General features: G+C 37.6%; 1 protein-coding gene across 3 annotated transcripts in view; it reads right to left on the bottom strand.

Moving 5' to 3' along the window:
- TASP1 (taspase 1) overlaps positions 1–23,276 on the bottom strand; it is a 79,289-nt gene that overhangs the window by 24,349 nt on the left and 31,664 nt on the right. For all 3 annotated transcript variants that reach the window (XM_066316521.1, XM_066316523.1, XM_066316522.1), the window contains exons 9-11: positions 16,996–17,115; positions 15,927–16,005; positions 52–162 (exon numbers count right to left, since the gene is read on the bottom strand). In XM_066316521.1, the coding sequence (XP_066172618.1) occupies positions 52–162; positions 15,927–16,005; positions 16,996–17,115 (310 nt within the window). The remainder of the gene's footprint in view (positions 1–51; positions 163–15,926; positions 16,006–16,995; positions 17,116–23,276) is intronic.

Raw genomic sequence — 23,276 nt, 5'->3', positions numbered from 1 at the left:
GAGTTATTTGCATTTTCAACAATGTTGAGTGATACTTAGGCAAATACTCACCAATAAACTTGTTTTGCATAGTCTCTAGGAGAGCTTGGTGGGCATCCTCTGTTTGCAGAGCACATGAACATTCTCTGGCCAGTATGGTCCGGACAAGGTGCTCTCCACAACCTAAAGGAATATTAAAGGAATATTAAGATATCACTGTGAAGAAATCCAGTCATTAATTTACATCATCACATTAATTTGGCTGTGACGATGCAAAACAGTGAGTTTTTTCATAGTGATACATATGACAAGTTTCTGCCACATATTTTTATTTTATAAAAAGGTTGACACAGAGTCACTGAAAAATTCAACGGCGTCAGGGGTTTTCTCACAACTTTCCTGAAATTTCGACTGCACAAAGTCATAAACCAAAGTTAAGTACAAAAAGAAGAAACAGTAACACTATCTCTGATTTGGCATCTCCGTCCAGATAGAATTCTCTTACTAATCATTCTCGTGGGAATGATCCTTGCATGCAACTCTTCAAACCACAAACAACTTCAGTGACACAGTAACTCCTTTTGCATGACAGAATCTTCTGCTTAGTCCATCTGATTCAGCCTTTTTGCAACAAAGGAATACATGATGAATTCACCCATGCTTTTTTGCCAAAGTGGCAAGTCACTCGACTCCTAATATAAATTCCTGTAATTTTTAAAGGTTTATCCTCAAGAAACTAAAAAGCTTCTGCAAACAACCACTTATTGCCCAATGCTTTCTGTAGCCATCCCCTGAAACCTATTTTTGGTGAAGACAAGCAGGTCATTACTGCTACTCTAGTTCTGTAGGAACACTCACACCTGCTATTTTTTCTCCTATATCCTTTTCCCTTCCTGTGCTGTGCTTTGGGACATACAGCTGCAGCCAAATGGCACTATGCATGGACCAACAGGTCTGTTGGACAGGAAAACTCACTGCTGATACCTGCTTCATATAGACCAAGGTCATTACACTACTTCTGCCTCCTGTTTGTTGACATTTTTCCTCAGTGGCAGGGAAGCAGACAAAGCAGCTAGAAGAGGTTTACTTAAGAGCCAGGTGAGCTGTGTTATCCAGTTAGGAAAGAAAATACTACAACTAATGTAGAGTTGTAATGTAACAATGATCTCAAATTATCTAAATGTAAGTTTCTACATTTTGATCACATTTGTAACTTATCAGGGCCTAAAACTGCATTAGACACCAGAATACAGAAAAGTCAGATATAGTCCATTCACAATTATATATAAATATTTCTAGCATATTTCTCATTAAATAAAACAAGATGATGCAAGCACTGGAACCATTAAAAAAATCTGCTGTAATCCAGTTGGACTCATTAGCTCAGGTACAGGATTACATAAATACACCTACACAGCCTCCAGAAACAAATTTATGGCTGGAAACAATCTAGTTGCTTCCAAGTGGCAGGGAGCTGGAGCTGGTAAGACACCAGACCTAGGCTGGCTTCAAACAAAGGCAGCTCAGTCTCCATGGGTAGCTCACACTTTACTGGAAGCACTAACAAGCCCAGAACAGAGACACTGGCTGAAGCCAGCCTAGATGTGGCATAAAGAAAAAATTTATTAATTAAACCCAACCCAAAGTGGCTCCAGTGCAGCCTGCTGAGCCTCTCATCGCTGTGCATATGGTGAGTTTAGAGCACTGACTGGTTTGGGTACAACGTGGCACAAACACGTTGGCACTGTATATTGCAGCTACTCACAGCCTGGTTTCTACTTCTTCTCACCATTTTAAACCCTAATTAACATGGCAACCTACTCAAAGAATCTCCCTGTCTAGCTGCTTGTTACACAATTAGAGCCCTTCCCTCAAATGCACAGTGAGTTTCCACCGTTCTTCAAAGATTGATAACAGAGAAGGAAACAAAATAATACCCCCGTCATTTTCAAGATTTAAAAAAAAAAAACCCAACAAACAAAAAAACACACCCTCTGGAGCACTATGGATGCATTAGATGTCAGAGAATCAGCCCAGAGAATTCAACCAGATTGCTGAAAAATTGTGTACACATGTCCCAAAATCCTGCCATGTTCAATCACCCAAAAAATACCTTGGTCTTCAGTTATGTGTCCCTGCTAATGGACAGTATCTCCTGATTAATACAATTCAGCTAAACTGAGTTGTTTGAAGTGGGACACTTTGGCATTGAATCTACATACAACTGGCACAACAGAAAGACAAAAAACTTCTTTGTATAGCAACCAGATTGAGTAAAAACAAGTTACAAATTTAAAGGAAAATGAAAGAGCCAAAATACTACAACAATTACGGAGCTAAGGGAAGTTGTTCTTGAGAGCACAAGGGGAGAAGTGTTTTCATTGAGACTGTCAAGCTCTCAAGTTAATGAGAGAAGCATCCTGGTTAGGAGATAATCTTCAAGAGGCTTGTGCAATAGAGCAATCTCAGCAGCTGCTTACAGGAGGGTCTGTCCATTCATTTCCCTATTCCACCCACACTCAGAAGCTTCATAGTAGAACTGTGAGTTATCTACTATTTACTCCAAAGTGATGGATGAAGAACATGAAAAAACCCCACAAAGATGCATTTTACCCATAGGTCACAACACGGACATTACTTTTTTCAAACCAAGAAACTTTAATCCCTGTGAAGTTTTACTGTAAAGAACAAAACTAAACAGGCATATGCTCCAGCAAAAACTGAGAAAGCTGGGGTTTTTCTTGAAAAAAACTGTTAGTATCTTTAAAATATAACATGTAATTCCTTTAAATATAACTATATGAATAAGAAGCAGAGGACTCGGAATAGAAATCAAACACATGAGACACAGAAATCAGAGCAAGCTTATGCATCGTCCAGTGCATCAAGTAATAAAACCAGATGTTACTCCTTCCCAATTTTCAAGTATTTCCTAAATTGGCATCAAAAAAACAACGGCCATTTTTTAGCATGACATATAATGTTATTTCCCCCCCAAGAGAATGACTTTATTGAAGAGTTCCCATAACATCAAGTCGGCTCCAAAAAAATTTCAGAGAGAGAAAACTGAATATGGGTTAAGACCAGCTGCAGCCCACGGATGTGATCCAGGATCAACCACAAGGAAAGCAGCTTTGCAATTCTACTAACACATCACACATCTCTACATCCCCACAGACAAAGTTATTTCTTTTTGTCATATTTATGTCAACCTATAAGGCAGCAAACTTACAGACAGCTGTTGGCAGTGTATGCAAAAATCTTTCAACACATCAACTGCTGGCAGTCTGCAGGGACAGATAACTAAGGAAAACAATTCCCCCATTTGGAAAAGAAAAATTTGTTACTGTAGTTTTTCATGTAGGAACATCTATTTTTGAAGAAGAAGAAAAAAGAACAACTAAGCAACGTTTCACATACTTTGACCAGATACAGGCTGAGAAAAAGAATTACACTTTCTATTCTCTCAGATTTCTTGCAGGTTTAGCAGATCTATATATGTATGTATAGCCTCTAACTGGAGACACACTGCAGATAATACCAGGACAAGGCACAAAATGAATGTATACATCACTACAGCAATCAAAACTGATTTATAACTTACAATATAAAGCTGTGGGTTCAAATTTATAGTTCCAGTCACTTTAGTCCAACCGCCAGCATTAGCCAACTTCCAAAAAAGTTCTATTAATGTGACTCAAGACAGCAACTCCAGTGAAGGCTACTTAAACACAGTTCCAAATCATGCACACAAGTTGATGAAAACGTAAATCTGGCTCATTTGCTTTAATATCTCACATTATACCACATTTAACTGCAAGTGTTAATACATTTGGCATTTCTTCCACAGAATAGTACTACAACCAAAGCAAGAGGGACTCCTATGAAGAATCTTTCAATTCTACATTAAAGTCTCAAATACATTCATTTCAGTCACTTTCCTGTAAACAGAGTTTAAACCATTTTATTATCCTTTCCCAGTCATGTTGATGACTTCTTCAGTGACGTGAAGCTCATAATATTTCAGAGATGAATATTTTGAAAGGACAGACAAATGCTTCCCTAAGACTTCACACATGAGTGACTCAAGAACGAGATGACTAGCTGGAAAAATTTACTGGGTTAAATTAGTGCTTCACACTAAAATAACTGTTTCATATAGCAAACAAATTATTTTCCTAACACAGAAATATTCTGCAAACACCATGTTGCTTACTTGTAACTCCTCTGCTGACAAAAATACTGTTGTTGGAACTGCTGCTGTCTGCGTTTGCAGGGCTAAGTACAATTAACTGCCTTCCTCTAGGATTGCTACTAGCAAAGGCAAAAATGCTTCTACAGAAAACAAAGAATTTACAGAGACTATTTTGATAAATCATGCCTGACAAATTTATTGACCTTCTATGATGAGGTTACAGCATTGAAGGGTAGGGGAAGAGCAACTGGTGCCATCCACCTGGACTTGTGCAAACTATTTGACACTGTCCTGCACAACATCCTTGTCTCTGCATTAGGGAGAGATGGATTTGATGGGCAGACCATCCAGTAGACAAGGAACTGGCTGGACAGCCACACCAGGAGAGTTGTGACAAGGGCTTAGATATTACAAAGAAATTCTTTATTGTGAGGGTGGTGAAATACTGGAACTGGTTGCCCAGGGAAGTTCTCAATGTGCCATCCCTGGAAGTGTTCACACCCAAGCTGGTTAAGCAACCTGTTGTAGTGGAAGTAGTTGTAGTCTGCCCATGGCAGAGTGTTGGAACAGGATGATCTTTAAGGTCCCTCCCAACCCAAACCACTCTAAGATCCTACAAAACATAAACAGAAAGATACAGACAGGTATTTTGATGCAAGTTTATAGCCTCCTACATTAAGAGGAAAGAACATACAGATTCCCAAAGCCTTCAGGGATATATGGGATTCCTATGACAAGAGAAGGAAAGAAGAATGAGGTTTAATAGCCACAACACCTTTATTTTGTAAACAAATTACAAACCCAAACAAAACTCTTAAGAGATCCCAAAAAACCTGTCTTCAACCACAGGCTTCTACTCTTGCCTCAAAATTACTTGACGATCATATAAAAAAGTCACTTGAAGATCATACAGAAAAACCAACAGTGATTTTTGAGAGAGACTTATCTTGAATCCTGCCAAAATACAGTTTTTGATGCACTGCTTCTTTCAAAATGCCAGGCAGATCAATGGTGAAATAGAATTTCCCTTTTCTGTGGGTACTGAAATGAGTAATGGCTGAGAATAATACAATTTTACCTCCCATTTAAATACTCCTCAATGATTACGATAAGATTTGCACAAGAACTATCAGGAATCTACAACCTTCTTATTTTCATAGGTTCTTTTTCTTCTGTTATCTTACTATACTTTAGCTGTTCTGGATGTATCAGTAATCCCCTCAAGTTACTATTTCAGCAGTAGTAATTTGCTAGTTAGCCTACGCATAACTTCCGTAACAACCAAGACACTAGAGGGGAGTTTGTGATGTTTTTGCTTTTATTTTTTAAGAATGTTAACATCTTCAATTTTTAGCTCTTATATTAGATACTATCTTACATTGCAAACAATTTTGAAAAAAGTTTAAGAAATCTGAGCTGTAATTTTTAAATTTTAATCTTTCTGCTAATTAGTTACCAGACAGTAACTATACTCAATTCACAGGTCATACAAACTTTAACTTGCTACAGACTCGGATCTTTCATTTGAGCCCCATGCAAGAAACTAAGGATTAAACCATTTTCCTCAGCATAGTGACTTCACAAGAAGATTTCTAATGCTTGAAATAACCACAACAAGAGGAGAAAGAACCCAGCACAATATAAGCTGAACATCCCATTCAGTGCATGCTCTGCATCTCATAATGTTCCTCCAATGGAACCAAGATGGCAAACGAAAGGAAAGCCCTGTGCAAAGCGAGCAGCGTGTCAGAGAGAAATTGTTTTTCTGCTCCTTTTGATGGGAGATGCTTTCAAGTCAGGAAATTAGAAACAGGTGTGCCAGAGGGCACACACACACACACACACACACACACACACACACATCCATGCAGCACACTGAAAAACAGGCGTTTTCAATTTTCAGACATGAAAGGGGCTCCTGTTGAATGGAAGGAGAAATGAAAATCTCGTTTTGCTTTCTGCGAGCCACAGGCAGAGGGCTTATGGAGCTTTGACAGGCTGCAGGAGCCTGTCTCTAGCTAGGAAACACACTACCTCCACACAAAGTGTTGGAACTTGTTTGAAAGGAGCACAGAATGGAAACTTGCATTACTCATATACAGTCAAGAATGGAAAAATTAATCTGGTTTACTCCACTGCCAAAGTATGACTCTTCGCTTTTCAGAAGCTAAAGACAGAAGTTACAGGTTATCTGTCTTTTATCATCTATTCTACACAGCAGAGTCTGAACCTGGCCCCATTGTTTCTGTCTTGTTAAGCTTTGATGTTATTTTCAGTTCAATAGTAGTTCTGAAGTGTCAGCTAACAAGTTAAAGAACTACTATTTCTGCTTTATTTCCTGGATAATTTCTAGTTATGCCTAATGGAAACACAGTGAAACCTGTATTTCAGTAAGCTCTGCTCATCATTTCCTGCATCTCTAGAAAGAGCTGACTAAAAACTTGCAAGGCAGTGATTTTAAAAAACAGAATACAGTACTATAAAAATATTTAGATGGCAAGACACTGATACAGGTAGTTACATACTGAAACAAAATTTTAATGTATAATTCTCAAAAAGATAAAATGCTGCAGTCTGGCAGAATGCACTACAGTGTTAAAGTTACATAACTTTTAGCTTTTCTTACTCTTATCAGCTGCTGTATCTTGTCTTCATATTAGCAGGGGAATTTTTAAATTGCTGACCTACTGCCAGAAAAAACACCTGCAGACAAAGTCCTGTCCATTTCCTAAAGCATTGATCCTAGAGGGCTCAGTGGAGCACATTCCTGCTGCAGACAGAATATTCTTAGATGATTTACCTACTAAGAAAATGCAATGGAAATTTTCCAAAAGGTTGAAACTTTAGTAAATTTGGGCAGGTTTCAAAGATAACAAAAGACAAACTCAACATGCAGACAAACTTATGTCTAAAGTATCTTCTCTAAGAAAAGGTAGGAAAACACTTATGTCTCTAAGTTTTTAATATGGGAAAAATAAACCAAAATCACTCTAAAGACCAACTCATTCAGCTTTTCTACAACTTTACAGATAAGAAAAGAAAAAAGGTTAGAGATACACAATGCCAAATGAATGAGTCCTTAAGTACTAAAGAGTGCCAAATGGAGATATTTTATTTTAAAAGCTTCTTGTCTGAGTTACTATGGACAAAAAAAATTTCAGCTGTACCTCCAAGAGAGGCTAGAATGATGAAAAAATGCAGGTCCCTTAAAGAGGACGTACTTTTTATATTCTCCGTTACATTTAATGCATTTGGAAAGATTCATTTCAGTTCAGGTGTAAAGAAAGAAGCCAACTCTTTTGCCTAGTCCTTCCTCAGAAGCTTTGCTGCTACTGATCTCTGTAAAAACACTGCACCTCTCCAAACTACATCACTTGTCACATCAAGCTTACAGGGAAGGAAGACAGAAGCTTATGTGTTTGCTAACAAAAGGTATAAAACCACTTACTCCCAATCCCAGAAAAGTGTTGAAGACAAAGAAAGGGAGTTCAGTCTGCTTTTGTCAGATTTTACCTTTTCTGACCCAGACATGGGGCAACTGAGAGGCATTGTAAAACTTTTATTCCATTTTCAGTCTCATGTGAAGGGTGAGACAGTACAGATGTTATAATTCACACCATCACAATCAGAAGCCAAACTATTTCCTAATTACAGTACATTATAAATGTTTCTTGGCCTATCAGCTTCTGCTACACAATGCTGTTAAATGCCTTAAAGCCAATCACCTAAAACTACCCCTTGTGGGTCCTACAATGCACCTTTCATAGTTCTGTTTCTCCAAAGTATCTAGTCATGTGTGCAAGGCCATCCTTTGATACTTGCTTCCAGTTCCATTTCTCTCTCAACAATGTCCATCCTATTCAATGACATTTCTAAGTCAGCATTTCTTATCTCAAGGTTTGCATACAGATGCACACTGTGTGAGCCTTCTGTCAGGCTTTGACAGTTCTCTACAAATCCATTTCCCACATTCCCTCCTCTCTCTTGTACGAAAAAGACTTCTTGAATGGCCTTGTTCGTCGCTCGTCGCCCACAGTGAAGTACAAAGGCTCTATCACTAATATTATCCATCTCCAATTCACTTTCTATCCTTGCACCTATTTCAGGGCACTTGGGTAAGGCACAGCAGCAGCGATAGGACCACGTGTCCAGAGCAGGAGCTGTGCTGCACAGCTGCTGGCCCTGGTTCCCAAAGCGCTGCTCAGCAAGCCCTGAACCTTCTGCAGGAGGCCACAATGCCACAAGCCTCTGCACCTTCAAGCCTAACAGATATCATAACATCAAGTAAATTAAAATTTCGAGAGGCAATAAGCACTCTAAATATCAGATCCATCCAGTCCTGCTTCCCAGCAAGCCTTCCAAAGGCAATTCAAACAACCACTGTGATCACTGTGACAAACCCCTCAGCTCTGATCACGCAGTGCTGTGTTTCATTGACCACTTCTCCATGGTGCCATTCCCACAAATCATCTCTGCCTGGGCCTTCCTCTCTCTTCTCCCAGACTCGTGGTGGTGCTGAGTTAATTCACACACCATGTGCTGCAGCACTGAAGCCTCCCAACTGCATCTGTACACAAAGGCTGAATGAACTCTTGACAGAAACATTCACTTCATAGGTAAATACTGATCTGTCTGGAGATAGACCTCCTCTTCTTCCACCCTACCCTCTGGTTCACAATAACATAACTCTTCTCCATATGCAGCTGCTTCATCTGTGATGCATTAACTTACCTCTTATTCCCCAAATCTTACAGGGCCAGACTGATTTGGAGAGATAATACATATGTCTGCAAAGAGATTAACTGTATCTTAACATTTATCTCACATAGTGCAGCTCAATCAATCTCTACAGGATACAACATTCGCAGGTGAAATTCCTCTGGGCACTGGGACTCAGAAGGACAGGCCAGACAGACAAAGAGCTAATAACACATACAAGTTTGAAGCAAGGTTGATAACCACATTATAAATGTCATTCTCTGGCACAAGTTGCTCAGAGAAACTGTGGCTGTCCCATCCCTGGAACTGTCTGAGGCCAGGCTGGATGGAGCTTTGAGCAACCTTGTCTAGGAGAAGGCATCCCTGCCTAGAATAGAGGAGTTTCATCCATTAAGGTTCTTCCAACCCAAACCATTCCATGATTGTACAGAACAGCACTGGCCACGTATTCACTCAATGGATCCTAACACAGCCACTACTGCCCTCCACAAAAAGGAATCACAAAGCCAAAGTTAGGCATTACAAGTCAATTTATTTGCATTAAAGCTCTCCTGAAAAGTACTTACTCTGTACATTTGCACATCACTGTGATTTGTTTGCAAAAGGAGTTTTCAAGAAGGAATCTACAGATGAATGGCTTCCATAAGGACACCAAAAGCTCAACAAACAATTTAACAACCACAGCCCATCTCTGCACAGGTGTCATTCCTATTCCATCCTAGTCCACATTACCCATTCCATATTGCCTGAAAAGCACCCACAACATACGCAATGGACTGGAAAGAACGACAGATCTGAACACACAATTTGAGCAGGAAAAGGTGGGGCAAAGAAAAGTGAATATATTCATTCTCTTACTGATACCAATTTCAAAAACAAGAGAAACCTCCTTGAGCAGGGGGCTGGACTAGACCTCCAGAGGTTCCTTTCAAACTCAACAATTCTGATTCTTCACAACACAAAGTGTGCCACTTTTCCTTCATGGAATGATGCATTATATATACAAATCCAACACAGATTTTAAAGCATTATGATCTAATCTCTAAAATGCCTTTATGAGAACAGAGGTCAATGATTTTGTCATGAGATATTAACAGTTTTCTAGGATCTTGGTGAATTCACGAACACAAGAAACTGTCAAGGAAGTTTACACAGAATAAATACAGTTTGCACGTATTCCTAAAACACTGCTGCTTTCTCTGATTTTCATTCCATTCAAGAAAAGATTCTGTGCAGGGGAGAAGAGCAAGACATCATTGAAAGACCTTTCCCAGACAGAATCCTCAACTACACCTCACAAATAAATCTGGTATTTCCAGAAATCTGATATTCCTGCTACCCTCTCAACAAAACACAACTCTGGCTCAGCCCTAAAACCAAATTATGTTTGTTAGCATCCTTAATTTTTCTGAATGAGCTCAATGTATTTCAAGCTTCTACTCCTCCTTCCTTGGGATCATAAATTAGATCATATTTTAAATCTCTCTAGGATAACCTATGTGCCTGTCCCGTATCAAACAGTCTCTTCAAATACATTTTAGTAAAAGCTGAAGATTTTGCAACTTTGTGTCATGGAATTTCTGCATTTTTTAAATAATGCAAGACCTTCTATCTTCAGAAATGCAATATTAAAGGTTTGCAGGCTTCAATGGCTGGTACCTAGACACAAAACACACCCATCCTTTGTATGCCTTTTATTTCCTGCTGCTGTAAAGATGAAAGAAATGCAAGACATCATTTTTAGTCTTTACACTTCCACTCAAAGATTCCAGTTAGGGTTGCATTTTCAAAGTGTTTTGCACTATGGCTGTTACTGTAATTTTATATTTATCTTTATATTTATTGTTAAGGTTCTGTACATCCGAGGAGAATTACAATTTTTCAATTTATGTTCTGGGAAAGATCCAGCCTGCCTCTTACCCCAGAGCAGTATTACTTTTGGCACAGTTAGTGAATGAATATTCACCATCATCACGGATATTCCAACTGGGTAGGAGATTCAGTGTCACACTTGATATTATTTTGAATGAGAAGAATATGCACAAAGTCTTTGATTCTTCTTATGCTCAGAAAAAAATAGGAAATGTTTTCTTAAAGTACAGCCAAAAAAACGGACTATTGTTTCTCCTGTGGTTGGGTTTTGCTCACAAATGTTTTCCCTCCAAATAATACCCCATCTTCCTGTGTTTACATTCATATACCAACAAAAACCACCCACTAAAGAGTTCCAAGCAGCCTTACAAGTGTGGTTCTGGCCTCTTTTTGGGGGGAGGTGCTGGGGGTGCTTAAAGGGGAGCCTGTTTTGTTTGTGTCTCTGTGCACACACGCATGGAGAAGCTTTTAAACACCACAGATTTGGCTTCTACTTCTTTGATCCAAAACCCAGTTTAGCTGTTAATTTCATTTATACTAAATAAAGGCCACTGGTCACACTCATGTCATTTAACAAGCCTTCACTCTGTCTCTGCCATCATTCCTGTACAGAATGGCCCTTACACAGTTATTAGATGTTACAGTTAAGGTTGCCCAGGTGTCTTGGCTGTGTCTGCAACTGCAACATTCTCTGAATTTGTTGAATTTTAATGCTGGTTTTGAGATACTTAAATTCCTGTAACGTTTATCCTTCAGCTGCCAATAAAGTCTCACAACCATTTTTTAAAATTAGTATTTTGGTCAGGAAAATATTTTATATTTACTTTCTATATAATATACTTTAATATTAATTCTAATACACTTCAATATATTTAAAATATAATTTAAAGAGTTTATACATCAAAATATCACAAAACAATTGATGGGGGAAAAAAAACAGAAAGGCTTTACTCATTTACACAGAAACTGAATTTTAGACTGAGAGTTACAGAATAAACCTTGGATTTAAGGCCCTCTAAGTTTCACCATCTCCCCCACTGTGTTTTTAGAAAGTCTCCATCTTTTGATTTCAGTTGTCCCAGACCCTGTTAAACTATAACCACAAAATGTGAGTTTTACAATACCTTGTATTTTGTAAACCCTGAAGCGAATTTTGAAAAGCCAAAGGAAAAAAAAAATTAAAATCAAAGACACTGTGGTTAAACAATAAGGCCAAGTCACTGTTAGAGGTATGAAATTACCGTGCAAAAAGTTGAAGTCATGCCCAAACAAGTTCAGAATCACCACCTTTGGCACATTCAACACAAAAACATGGTAAAAATAGCCAAAGATATTTATGAAACAACTTGCTAAAAGGCCTAAGAACTAATACCAAATCCTTCCTGAACAGGCAAAAGCAGGAAGTCTCCCAGCAGCCACAGGGCCAACAGAAGATCCAAGCTGTCTTCAAATAATACAAAATCATTGTAAGAAAGGTACAGGAACTTGGAATTACTTTTAAGTACTTGTGTGGTGACATTTTCCCCCAGCCTGCTTTTTTTTTTTCTAATGAGGCAGGTACTGAAAGATATTGAAGCTTCAACTGGAGGATTTTAGAAGAAAACTAATAAAAATTCAAGAATACAGCCTATTGTGTTATTAACTGGGGCATTTAAACTTTTTCATTTTCAAAGAAGTTTGTAGCCTATGAAGGTAACCACAGAATAAAATTATTCCCAGCAAAATTTGAATTTCTGGTCTTCTAAGAACAAAAAGAAATAAGAAATCTTGAGAAGTCACCCTGACCTATTAGAACAAATACATCTCCAGTTTACAAATTCCCAATATCACAAATTGCCAGAAGGCTGGACAATGCAGTGGAAGTGCTTTCCCCAGTTCTCCACTTTTCCCTGGAGAATTGCAAACACCCTCTGTGTGAGACAGAACCAAACTGTCTGGAGCTCTGGTTCAATCCATTCCACGTGGATTCCAATATGCAAGAGTTTGTGCTCTGCCTACTTTGAATTAGTGTGCCAAACCCGCCTTTCCCCACACCACAGGTTTCCCCCAACCTCTTCAATCTCCAGTTGATCATTATTTCCAAGACCCAAAGACATGAACAATTTCTCAAGTATGGAGTGAAAAGAGTTTACAAAACTTGACCTTTCAAAATTGCTTGTATGAAACTAATGCCAAAGAATATCATTCCCTATGATTGAATCTAGAGCCTGATATAACAAATTCTCAAGGCTCAAATTTCTATTCTCAGCGATGGCTAAAAAGAAGTTTAAAAGTAAAAACCAACACAAAAGAGAAATCTTTTCTTTCCCAAAGAATTATTCAGCTAAAATCATTTAGTTTAACACACATTAACACCAAATGATTTTGAGGATACTTTTGATAAAGCTTTAGAGGAATTAGAGTTTAACTTTTTATTCAAGATTCTTTCTTAATACCAAATGTGATTTGATGAGTCAGCTATTCTCTGAAGTCATGTAACAATAAACATTAAACATTACTCAATACCCACAGCAACCACAGTCTAATTTTATTCTTTTTTTCCTTCTCCCCACAAAACGGAAAAAAAATTCCCTGTAGAAACTATTAGATTTGTGCCAAATTTATGACTCAAAGACAAATGAAAATAAATAGACATGTGAAATTAAAACAATAAAATGTTATATTGTGAAAACCACAGAAATTTAAACTGATTGTAGACTTCTTTTAAGTACATCTTTTAAATACATTTCCATACAGGTGTAAATGTCTGAATGTAAAGGGAAATATAAAATAAATGTGCATGTTCAGAGTTTTCATCTATATGTAACATGTACATTGCATTTATTGCTGATTTTTGAAAAAAATAAAATGTCCACACAAAACCTGTTTGGAAACCTACTAGAGTAGAGTATAAACACTATTATACAGTCTAGTCTGGCTTTAGTTACATCAAGGGACAGTGGTGATTTTCTGTTAAGAAGCACTGTCCATCGTGGAGCTTTCTAAATCAAGGCATCTTCTAGAGTTTAGACATTACATATATTTTCTAAATATTTAACAATGCTATATCTTAATGAATTATTCTCTTCCTTGGCCATGGCAGTTTCACCTGAGTATTTGCAGATGTTTATGCGCCCCTTCTCATCTCCTGTTGAGATCCAGCCAAGCTCTAAGTTTCATTCTTCTACAACTTAATTTTCCATCCCTTTACTCCTTAATTAAATTCATGGCTCACATTGTTGAATGTTCATATTTTAAACAAGAGTCAGGCATCAATACATTTTAGAACTGCACTAAACGTAAAGTACATTATAAAGTAAAACATTATGAGCTTCTGAAATGGAAAAAAGAATGGTATTGATTACAGCAGAGTTCTCACTTCCTGTAAACATTTCTATCTCCCTCTCTCTACATACACATACTTACTTTAAAGAAAAACCAGAAACAAGAGTTTAATTAAACACCACTAGCCAGAATTTCAAATCCATGAATGAACAGATGGCCACACTTCACAGCCTGCCAGCAGGCCACTCCAATTAACTGGGACAGGGATCAGGGCAATGTCATGGAAGCTAGAAGATCTGAACCAAACAAATACTCATCTATGTGTGTTTGTGACAGTTATAAATAGTATAACATTGAAGTATTTAGCACTATACAAAAGTGGTACCAGCAAAAAGAGGAGGCTTCTATTTCAGGCCATCAGTCAATCCAGTCATCTCCTGTGAGTGCACCAGGATGCTTGTCAGTACTCACACAAACTTCAAATCCAGCTGACTTGGCAAGGAACAGCTTTACAGAACTAAATAAAGTTGTCCACTCGAGCTTTTCCAGAAACAACCTCTAATACTGGACTTGTGCTCACTAATTAATACAGTCCCAAATATTTAAATGTATTTGGTCACATGGGTAAGCATTTATTAAACTGAAATCACTGCGGTGTCCCTTGAGTAAAAATGTCTTTTGATGTTCAGTAGAACCATCCCCTGAGTAAGCACCCAAAAGGACATCTGCTTTTACTGACACGAAACTTAAGGGTGACCATCTACATCAATTTTGAACAGTGCAAGACAGATGTGAATACAGGGGAAATAAAAGCAACACAGGATATTCCTGAATATTATCTTCAGCCTCTATCAAATTTTAACTCCGCCATCTGTCACCTTGCTCCCCCCACTATTTCTGTAGCAGACAGAAATAACTAACTCTGTACTGCCCATGGGATATGATATCACCTGAGTCTGAACTCTGCCAATTTTCTTCACCTCTCCCTGTACTGAATGCTGGTAACTGACCACTGAGCAAAACCATGAATTTTGCAACCTGACATAACCACTTTTCAAAAAGTGTTACAAGTAGTTTTTTCTGATTGAGGCTGTTCATACAACTACGGGGGAAAAAAAAAAAAAAAGGTAAAAGCAACTCCTACATAACTTCACCTTGAGACTTCTGTGTTCTGCAAGGCATCAGATGAACACAATACCTTTGTGTGTCCAGGACCCTGAGCCTTCCGAAGAGAACAGAAGCTCTCCTAACTCTTAGATCACTTTCACAATTGCTGAATTAATATTTTCTGATACATTTATCCCAGTATTTTGGTTTTGCCTCTTCGCCTTCCTTTCCTAAAGAAAGGAGAACTGAATAAAGATTCAATTAAATTTTCATATGAAATAGTAATTAAATATTTTTGAGGAAAATACACTACATGTAGCATTTTTGTATCCAAAGGACCCTTTGGTTATCTTAGTCCTTGACACAAGGCTTCCATTCTTAGAGGTATTCTGCATTTTATTCTGTATTTATATATATTCTGCATAATATTCTTTATTTAATAAAATACTGGGCTAATAAGCAGTTCCTCACAGGAGGACAGGTTCCTTAATACATAACAAATACAGCACATCCTTTCAGTGCAATACAAAACAGGATAAAAATTCCCATGGTTGCAATTTAAGTAAAAAGGGCAATATAAGCAACCCAGAAGAGATCAATTCATGGATTTAAAGACAGTACTGACACACAGGGACATACACATATATGCAAATAAATGATACAAATTTAGAACACATTGAAAATGATGGAAATTCCAGAATACTGGAAATGATGTTGGTATTTTAAATTTGCAAACTAATCACAGAGAAAGGTAGCAACTTCATTAAATATATATAAAAGTAGCAAATACCTGAAGTACTCACAGCAGTGGAATAAGGGTTATGAGCTCCTGTATTTTCAGCCCAGCAGCCACAACCATAAAGAGCTGCCTAAGGAAAGAAGTACATTGTTCATAAATTTGAAGTGTATGAGATTTTGAGTTTATTCCTTTTCTTTAAAAAAAAAAAAAAAAAAAGAAAAGAAAACACAAAAACAACTGCAAACCAACAACAATAACAAAAAAATCCAAGTATTATTACAAAATATGAATAAGAATATCATAACTATATTATAATTCTACTCCATTTTGCTACATCCTTTTGCTATTCTTCATATCTGAGTGTGTTTGCCATAGACACAGTATTTTAGCTAAGCTTAACAGAAAATGAGGGTAAAGATAACCCTGTTCATATAAAGTCTCTTTCACTCTGATATTCAAAAAACAAACAAACAAACAAACAAAACTTTAAAACATTTCAAAAGAGAACTGCTTCTTGGACAGAGGAAAATGTCAACCAAAAATACAGCTGTACAGCAGTGGAGTACAAAATTTCTGATGCACCTCAAAACTCCCGAACAACAATAAGGTGACACATCATAATTTTTTATTATATTATTATTATTAACATTAATAATAAATAGAACCATACATAATTTATAAACATAATCATAACAATACACAACACATCATAAATACCTGATGTGTTCTTTTATAACTTTCGTCACTTCCTCCAATTCACAAGATCATTTAAAAATTAATTAGGACAGCTTCCCTAAATTTTGAGAGAAATCTTATTTTAAGACTATAAGCATGTAAGAGACCATTTGTGGTATTGAGGAGGTATTTAAACCCAAGAAATTAACTTACTGATCTCTGTCAGAAGATAACTAACTACAGAACATCTACTCATCACTGTTTTATTACACTGATGGAGAACACTAAAAACAACACTTGCATATCAATGCAGTGAAAGTGCCTTCAGCATTTAACAGGAAGGGAGGGAGAAGAGAATTTTGCTGTCACAGCTCTTGCTTGACACCTGCTTGTGACACTGAACCATCATTCCCAGCTAAAAAAAATAAAAATGTACAATGATCACCTGCCCAACTCTTCCAGGATGCTTCAGTGCTAAACCTCCACTGGAGACAGCAGCAGCCACGTTTCCTTCTTGGTCAACAACAACTGCACCAACTGTATCCAATGTTCCTGAGTCATTCTCCTGCAGGACACACAAACAGAAAAAAAAATGAAAAAAATAGTATATTAAAGTCAGATCATACTCCTTAGGGGTGTGCAAGTGACAGGCCTAGTAACAAAATGGATTTGTTATCATGCATTTGTACCCACTGCCATAAATCTTCCCAAAATGCTGTTGTGCCTCAGACAGGACCTTAATAAAACTTCTCCAGTAATAAACAGGGAAAAATAAGAAGGTAATAAACATCTCAGAACTCATGCAATGCTTGGATCACCTGCTTTTACTCACAAAAGGGCCAGAAGTCTTTTTTTCTTAATGGTTGCCACTCGTCTAAGAAATGATTCAACTAAGAAATGATTCAACTGATGCCACATCAAAAAGGCCTTTCCTAAAAGGCCCAAGAAAGCATTTTCAGAGGCTCTGATCTTTAAAGATGTGTGATTTTAAAAAAATGAAATTAAAACAAAACAAAACCCAACAAAGTACCACCAAAAAAACCCCAAGCAGCTGTTTACCACGTAAAAAGAAAATACTGATATTCTGAGCAAGAAAATAATGATATTCTGAGCAAGACAGTAAATAGAACCCTTAAGAAAAAAATCTCCCCAAGGACAGATTCTTTCTGCCAGACTTCTTGTCACTTCAGGAATGTTTAGTACATGAAGCAATGCTCCCTGTAACTAGGAAAGTGTCCTTATTTCCATGACTTCTGAGGTACATTTCCTCCCCCCAGGAGCAGGGGTCTTTCTTTATATCCTTCCCCCATTCCTTAATTCACCACACCAAGCCTTTCTTAGAAAAGGAGCAGTTTTCTCCTCTCTGCCTATTCTTGGCTTAGATTGCCCTCTCTGCAGAACCCAGGGCAAGGCACTCAGACCTCATGCTCCACCACACACACAGCATGCAGTGCACAGAAAAGAAAACAAATAAACAAAACTGATCCATCATCCATCACATACTTCAGAGATGCACACTGCTGCTGCACAAGCCTCTTATATAGATTTACCCAGTGAAATAATGCCAAAGGTAGTTACTAAGTGTTTTCATATAAATGTGATTTTTCTGGACTAGAATTCAGAGGAAGGAATTAAAAAAACACCTAACTATTCAACTTCAAATTATCAAGCTCCCACCATCAATTAAAATTTCCTTGGGCATACTATGTCACTTATCAAGTACCATTTCTAGTGCCACAGTGCTGATGGTACTCTGGCCACATTTAATTTAAGAATAAACACTTGGGTTAGTTCTGTGTCAGTCTCCAAAGGGAAAATAGGCAGTGCAGCTCTACCATGTCCTACAGTACTTTTCAAGCAACTGGAACTCCTAGGCAGGAGTTTCATCCTTGGCTTTCACCCAGAGAAACAGCAGGTTTCTCCTCTGCACCTACATCTGGATGGCCCCTGGCAAGTTCTGCACTCAGATGCTGGCACTGACCATACTAAATGTTAAAACAGATGGATGGATGTCCCAGCAGTAAAACAGAGTAACTCTTAAAGACAGAGAGGGATGAAAAGTTAGAAATCCAGTTTCAACTGGCATTGGGAAGAAGATCAAGTTGAAAAACACTGGAAGGAAGGATTAGGGATCAGGGAGGGTAGGAAAAGAACAAAAAGGAGTTTTGACGACAGAAACAAAGGGGATAGGAAAAGAGCCAGCCGCCTTCCAAGTTCTAACGATGAAAGAAAATTAAGGAATCCTTTTTTAACATCTCATGTGCAAATATATTTTTTTCCAGTTCCCAGGACTCCCAGACACACCCTGAGCTGATACTAACCCAGTTCAAGCAACATTACTCAGAGGATTGAAAAGACCTCAGGCAGCAGAGCAGGCTGCTCACAGGAGGTGCAGATTCCCACCCCTGGAGGTTTCCAGGGTGGACAAAGCTCTTCCCAACATGATTTCTATCAGAAGAACTATTTCTAGAGAAGAACTACTATGATACAGGTGCTGGGTGCTGCTGTCTACCCTCTGCCCCCTTTTATCAAAGGAAAATATATGCAAGACAAAAAACTCAACTAATAGACAACTACACATAAAAAAAATCAAGCCTGTCAAAGGTAGTTTAAATGAAGCAACTTTGAGGCTGGAAATCTTTTTTAAAGGAAGCATTGCTAAGGGAAGGTTGAGTTCTGAAGGAAATTTGTAGCACTGAAGCAAAGGAATTCTGTATTTTTCTTCTCAGCAATATAGGTTTGGTGTCAAGGGGGCTGGTTTGTGATCAAAAAAAACAAGTCACTGAGATACTAATGCTATATTTATCCTTATTCAGCAAACTGAAAATCACTGATGACCAGTTCTATTCCACATCCACTGGGAAAAAACCACTGTCAGTATCTTCTATGTATGTGAACTGTATTGGAAATGATTTCTGGACCAGTAAGAGCTCATCATTTAACAAAGAAATTCCCTATACATTTCCCTTCAGAAAATCATCATGTGCCTGAAGAATCACTGCAGGACTGCACCTCCTGAGTCAGAAGACTTTCAGTGTCACACATTTCATCTCTTCAAATCATAGGAATGTTGCAAAACAGAGGATCCTGTCAAGCTAGGACGATAAAAACAACTATGATAAACACTACAATTTACAAGGTCTAAAATAAGACCAAACTTTATACACATTCAATAGGGACCAAACAAGATTCAGCTTGCTCGTCCTTATCTTTCCATTGATTTATTTATTTAGCTATTTAAAGTTTAAAATGTTGCAGGCTCCAAAGGAAACTTGGTGATATCTGTTACCAAATTTGGGATCTGACTTCAGCTGGTATATTATACTTTTCCACTGCAAAAGCAGTTTGGAGTTTGCAATACTATTGCAAACATTGTTAAAATAGTTTGCAATACTATTTTAACAATATAGTATTGCAGTCTAAATATAATCAATTATGTAGTTAATATTTTGCATGGAAACAACAAAGTCAGTGCTTAAAGTCAGACCTCACATTACTTAATTTGCACTTTGCAGCAGAAAGGGAAATTAATTTATTAAACGATGGTCCAAATACTCAAAATCTGCTAAGAACATGCACATGAAACAGGAAGACGCTCATCTGCACAAATGCAGAGTTCTATCAAGCATTTTTAAAAACCCCTCCTTCTCTCCTGTACATAAAAAATTTGTAACTATTCATGACTACAAGCCCCTAAGGAAGCAATTAGGAGATTAGGAGAGCTCTACCCAGTGCCCACTGAAAGACTCTACACACAGGGCCTTTTCCCTCTCCACCTGAGATTGTTTTGAAATGCCATGAGAATTCCCACTAAATCTCATCTCTGAGTATAACTGACAAAATACAAAATTAATCAGATTGAAGCAATTAACATTTACATGCTATTATCCAACTATCTAATTATACAAAGCTTGATGAACAATCCCAGCCTTCCCAGTTTAACAGTTGCTTGGTGTGTAAAAAAAGAACATTTTATTTGATCTTCATGTGCGAGATGAGAAAATTATTCCATACTGTATTTCCACAGATAAGTTTTGTTGTTTTGTTTTAGCTTTATCTAGATTGGGTGAAAATTAGGTTTCTTTTCCTGTATTAAATGGATTTCGAAGCACACTTTGGAAACCTGTAAGGTATTATTATCAAAGACCACTTGCACACAAATGGGGGATGAGACATTTATTTCTTTTAAAGGAAATTTCCAAACTGCAAGACTAAATAAGACAGACACTAGGATTGCTATAGCTGACTGCTACACTTACAATTGCCTTGCACATAGACAAAAGTATTTTCTAAATACATTCAGACTTAATACAGTAAGTGAAGAACATGGAACCATTGATTCCATGCATATAATTTCAATTGGTGTACACATATGTGAGTACCTCTGTTAAACTGGATAAAACCCAAGTCATGTTTAATAAAACTCACCCTAAATAATGTTATTTATGGAGTAAAATAACTAGACTATAAAATACTAACTTACAAACACTAATCTCTTCCAAAAAACTCATGTGCACTAGGAGCTCTTAATGTCACTTATTGAAACGAAGAAGAGGACAACTTTTACAGACATGCTGAGATCACCTGTAAAAGTTTGTAATAGCAGCAGACAAATTCTGCTAATCTATTTTCAATGGCAATTTCCTCTGGTAAAAGACAGACTAACAGTAAGCAGACAAATATTTACTTCTGATAGTTACTGGTGCTTGAGGGGAGAATTTGAGAATGGCATCTGGCTGAATGAACACATCATAGTCACCCCCCATGAGAATATTAGGTTAATTTTTCTGTGTGAATTATTTCTTAGCTATGTAAATCAGTAAGACTCTACAACTTTAAAAAGACTGAATTTTTACACCTTCAACATTTGGTGAAGTTATTAATGGATCTTCCCTCTGCAAATCCTACACTGAGTGAACAACGAAAAACACAGCAAAGAGAAAACTCCATTCATCAGGAAATAAAAGTCCTGTAGTAAGTTACACTGCCAAGTTTTCCCGTACAAACTTTGACAAATTTAAACAGCCTCATTCTTTTCAATGCTGGTATAATCACATTTTTATTGAATACTAATTTTTAAGCCTGTATTTTTCTTTTTAGCTGCTGCCATTTATCAATAGTTCAAACTTCCATGTAATTTCAGTCTGGTTTGGTCTGCAATATTGTCTCTTCACACTGGCCTATTAGTTTTGATCCCATTCAACTCCACCTTTGTTAACATCTTTTCTACCTTGCTCTCCCCACAGCCTGCAGCACTGACAACAGAGGCACACAAGCTCAGCTGCAGCACAGAGTTGAAGTGGGTGAGTCAAACCAAATAATAAAGCAGCTCTGAAGTCCTGCTGAAAGGAATGGTCTGCAGCTCTCAGAGAAGCACAGCTGATAAAGTTACATGACTACTTATCAATTAAAATAACTTTGACAAGATGATTAACTTTTAAAACTATTTTAATACTTGAGTAATTAGACCAGTTATTTTAAAACTTTTTATGAGAGCACAGGTTTGACAGTGTGAGTTTTAAGGCAACAAATCACATGCCTCGTCCTTGCTAAATGACCCTTTTCTATTCTTTGGGGGACATATATTCCACCTTTTTTTTTTTTTTTTTTTTTCTTTTAGAATTTGATTTTTCATTTCTATTTCATTTTGAAAAGCTACTCTGAAAACCCTATTTCCTGTAAGGCTGCAATTATCCTACAGTCCGTGGATAGAGCACAAGAATTCCATATTGAGAGCATGGGGTGGTTTTCATCCCTGCTCCACAGACAGGATGTGCCCAGACAGGTGACAAACCAGCATGGGTTATTCAGCAGGGAGAAGAGTTCAGTCTGAGCACCTCCTTTACCTACTGGCCTTTGGGAATCTACCACAAGAGCTGCACAGGACTCTGGAGCCCTTGAAATTTCAAATTGCAGGTTGGTAAGCTCATGCACTGGCATTTGTTTCAAGCATTGACTTGCCCCTTATTACATGAACAGCACAGGGACCTCTCCTCTCTCAGGCAGAGGGGAAAATTTCCATACCCCCGGGTTCACAAGGAGGTAACTGATGTCTTGTGAACAGGGAAAGCTCCAAAATGAACAATTAACTTCCACAGCTCCTCCATCCTTAATTTCTTCATAGGTCTTAGCTCCTCGAAAAAAGAAAAATTAGCACCCTGCTAGGGAAGACACCTTATCTAAGAATACAGATGTAAATTGCCTAATTTATCACTGTTTGGATTTGCAGACTACAGAGAATACACTTTTGCTAACAAGTCTCTGGGATTTATATGCTATTTATATCAACATATGGAAGTACTCAGTGGTGAGAAGCTCAGCAAAGCAAAGAGAAATGGCCAATCCAAAGGCCACAGGCCCCAAATAAAGCACAGGCATTTCATTTAATGAGCTATACTCTGATATTTAACATTAAACACAAATACTGTAAATGACATTCTCATAGGTAACCAAAGCCCTACAGCTAAACTAAGAATAAGGGGAACAGAGGGAATCCTGGAAGTTTTGTAGCACAAGTAATATGGGCCAGGTCAATGCCAGATGCATGCACAAATGCACATGTTTACCTACCTGATATTTCAAATTTCACCAATTCCAGTTCCACAATGCAGTGTGCTCAGGAAACATTAAAAAGTGGGAAACAGTGACAGAGATCCCAAGCTAAAGAAAATGTTTTGGTAAATAATTATCTGTTTGTATTTACATTAGTCATATTTCCAGTTCAAA

The sequence above is a fragment of the Sylvia atricapilla genome, chromosome 3 (assembly GCF_009819655.1).
Source record: "Sylvia atricapilla isolate bSylAtr1 chromosome 3, bSylAtr1.pri, whole genome shotgun sequence".
NCBI lineage: Eukaryota > Metazoa > Chordata > Aves > Passeriformes > Sylviidae > Sylvia > Sylvia atricapilla.
This window is presented reverse-complemented; position numbering and strand designations above follow the sequence as displayed.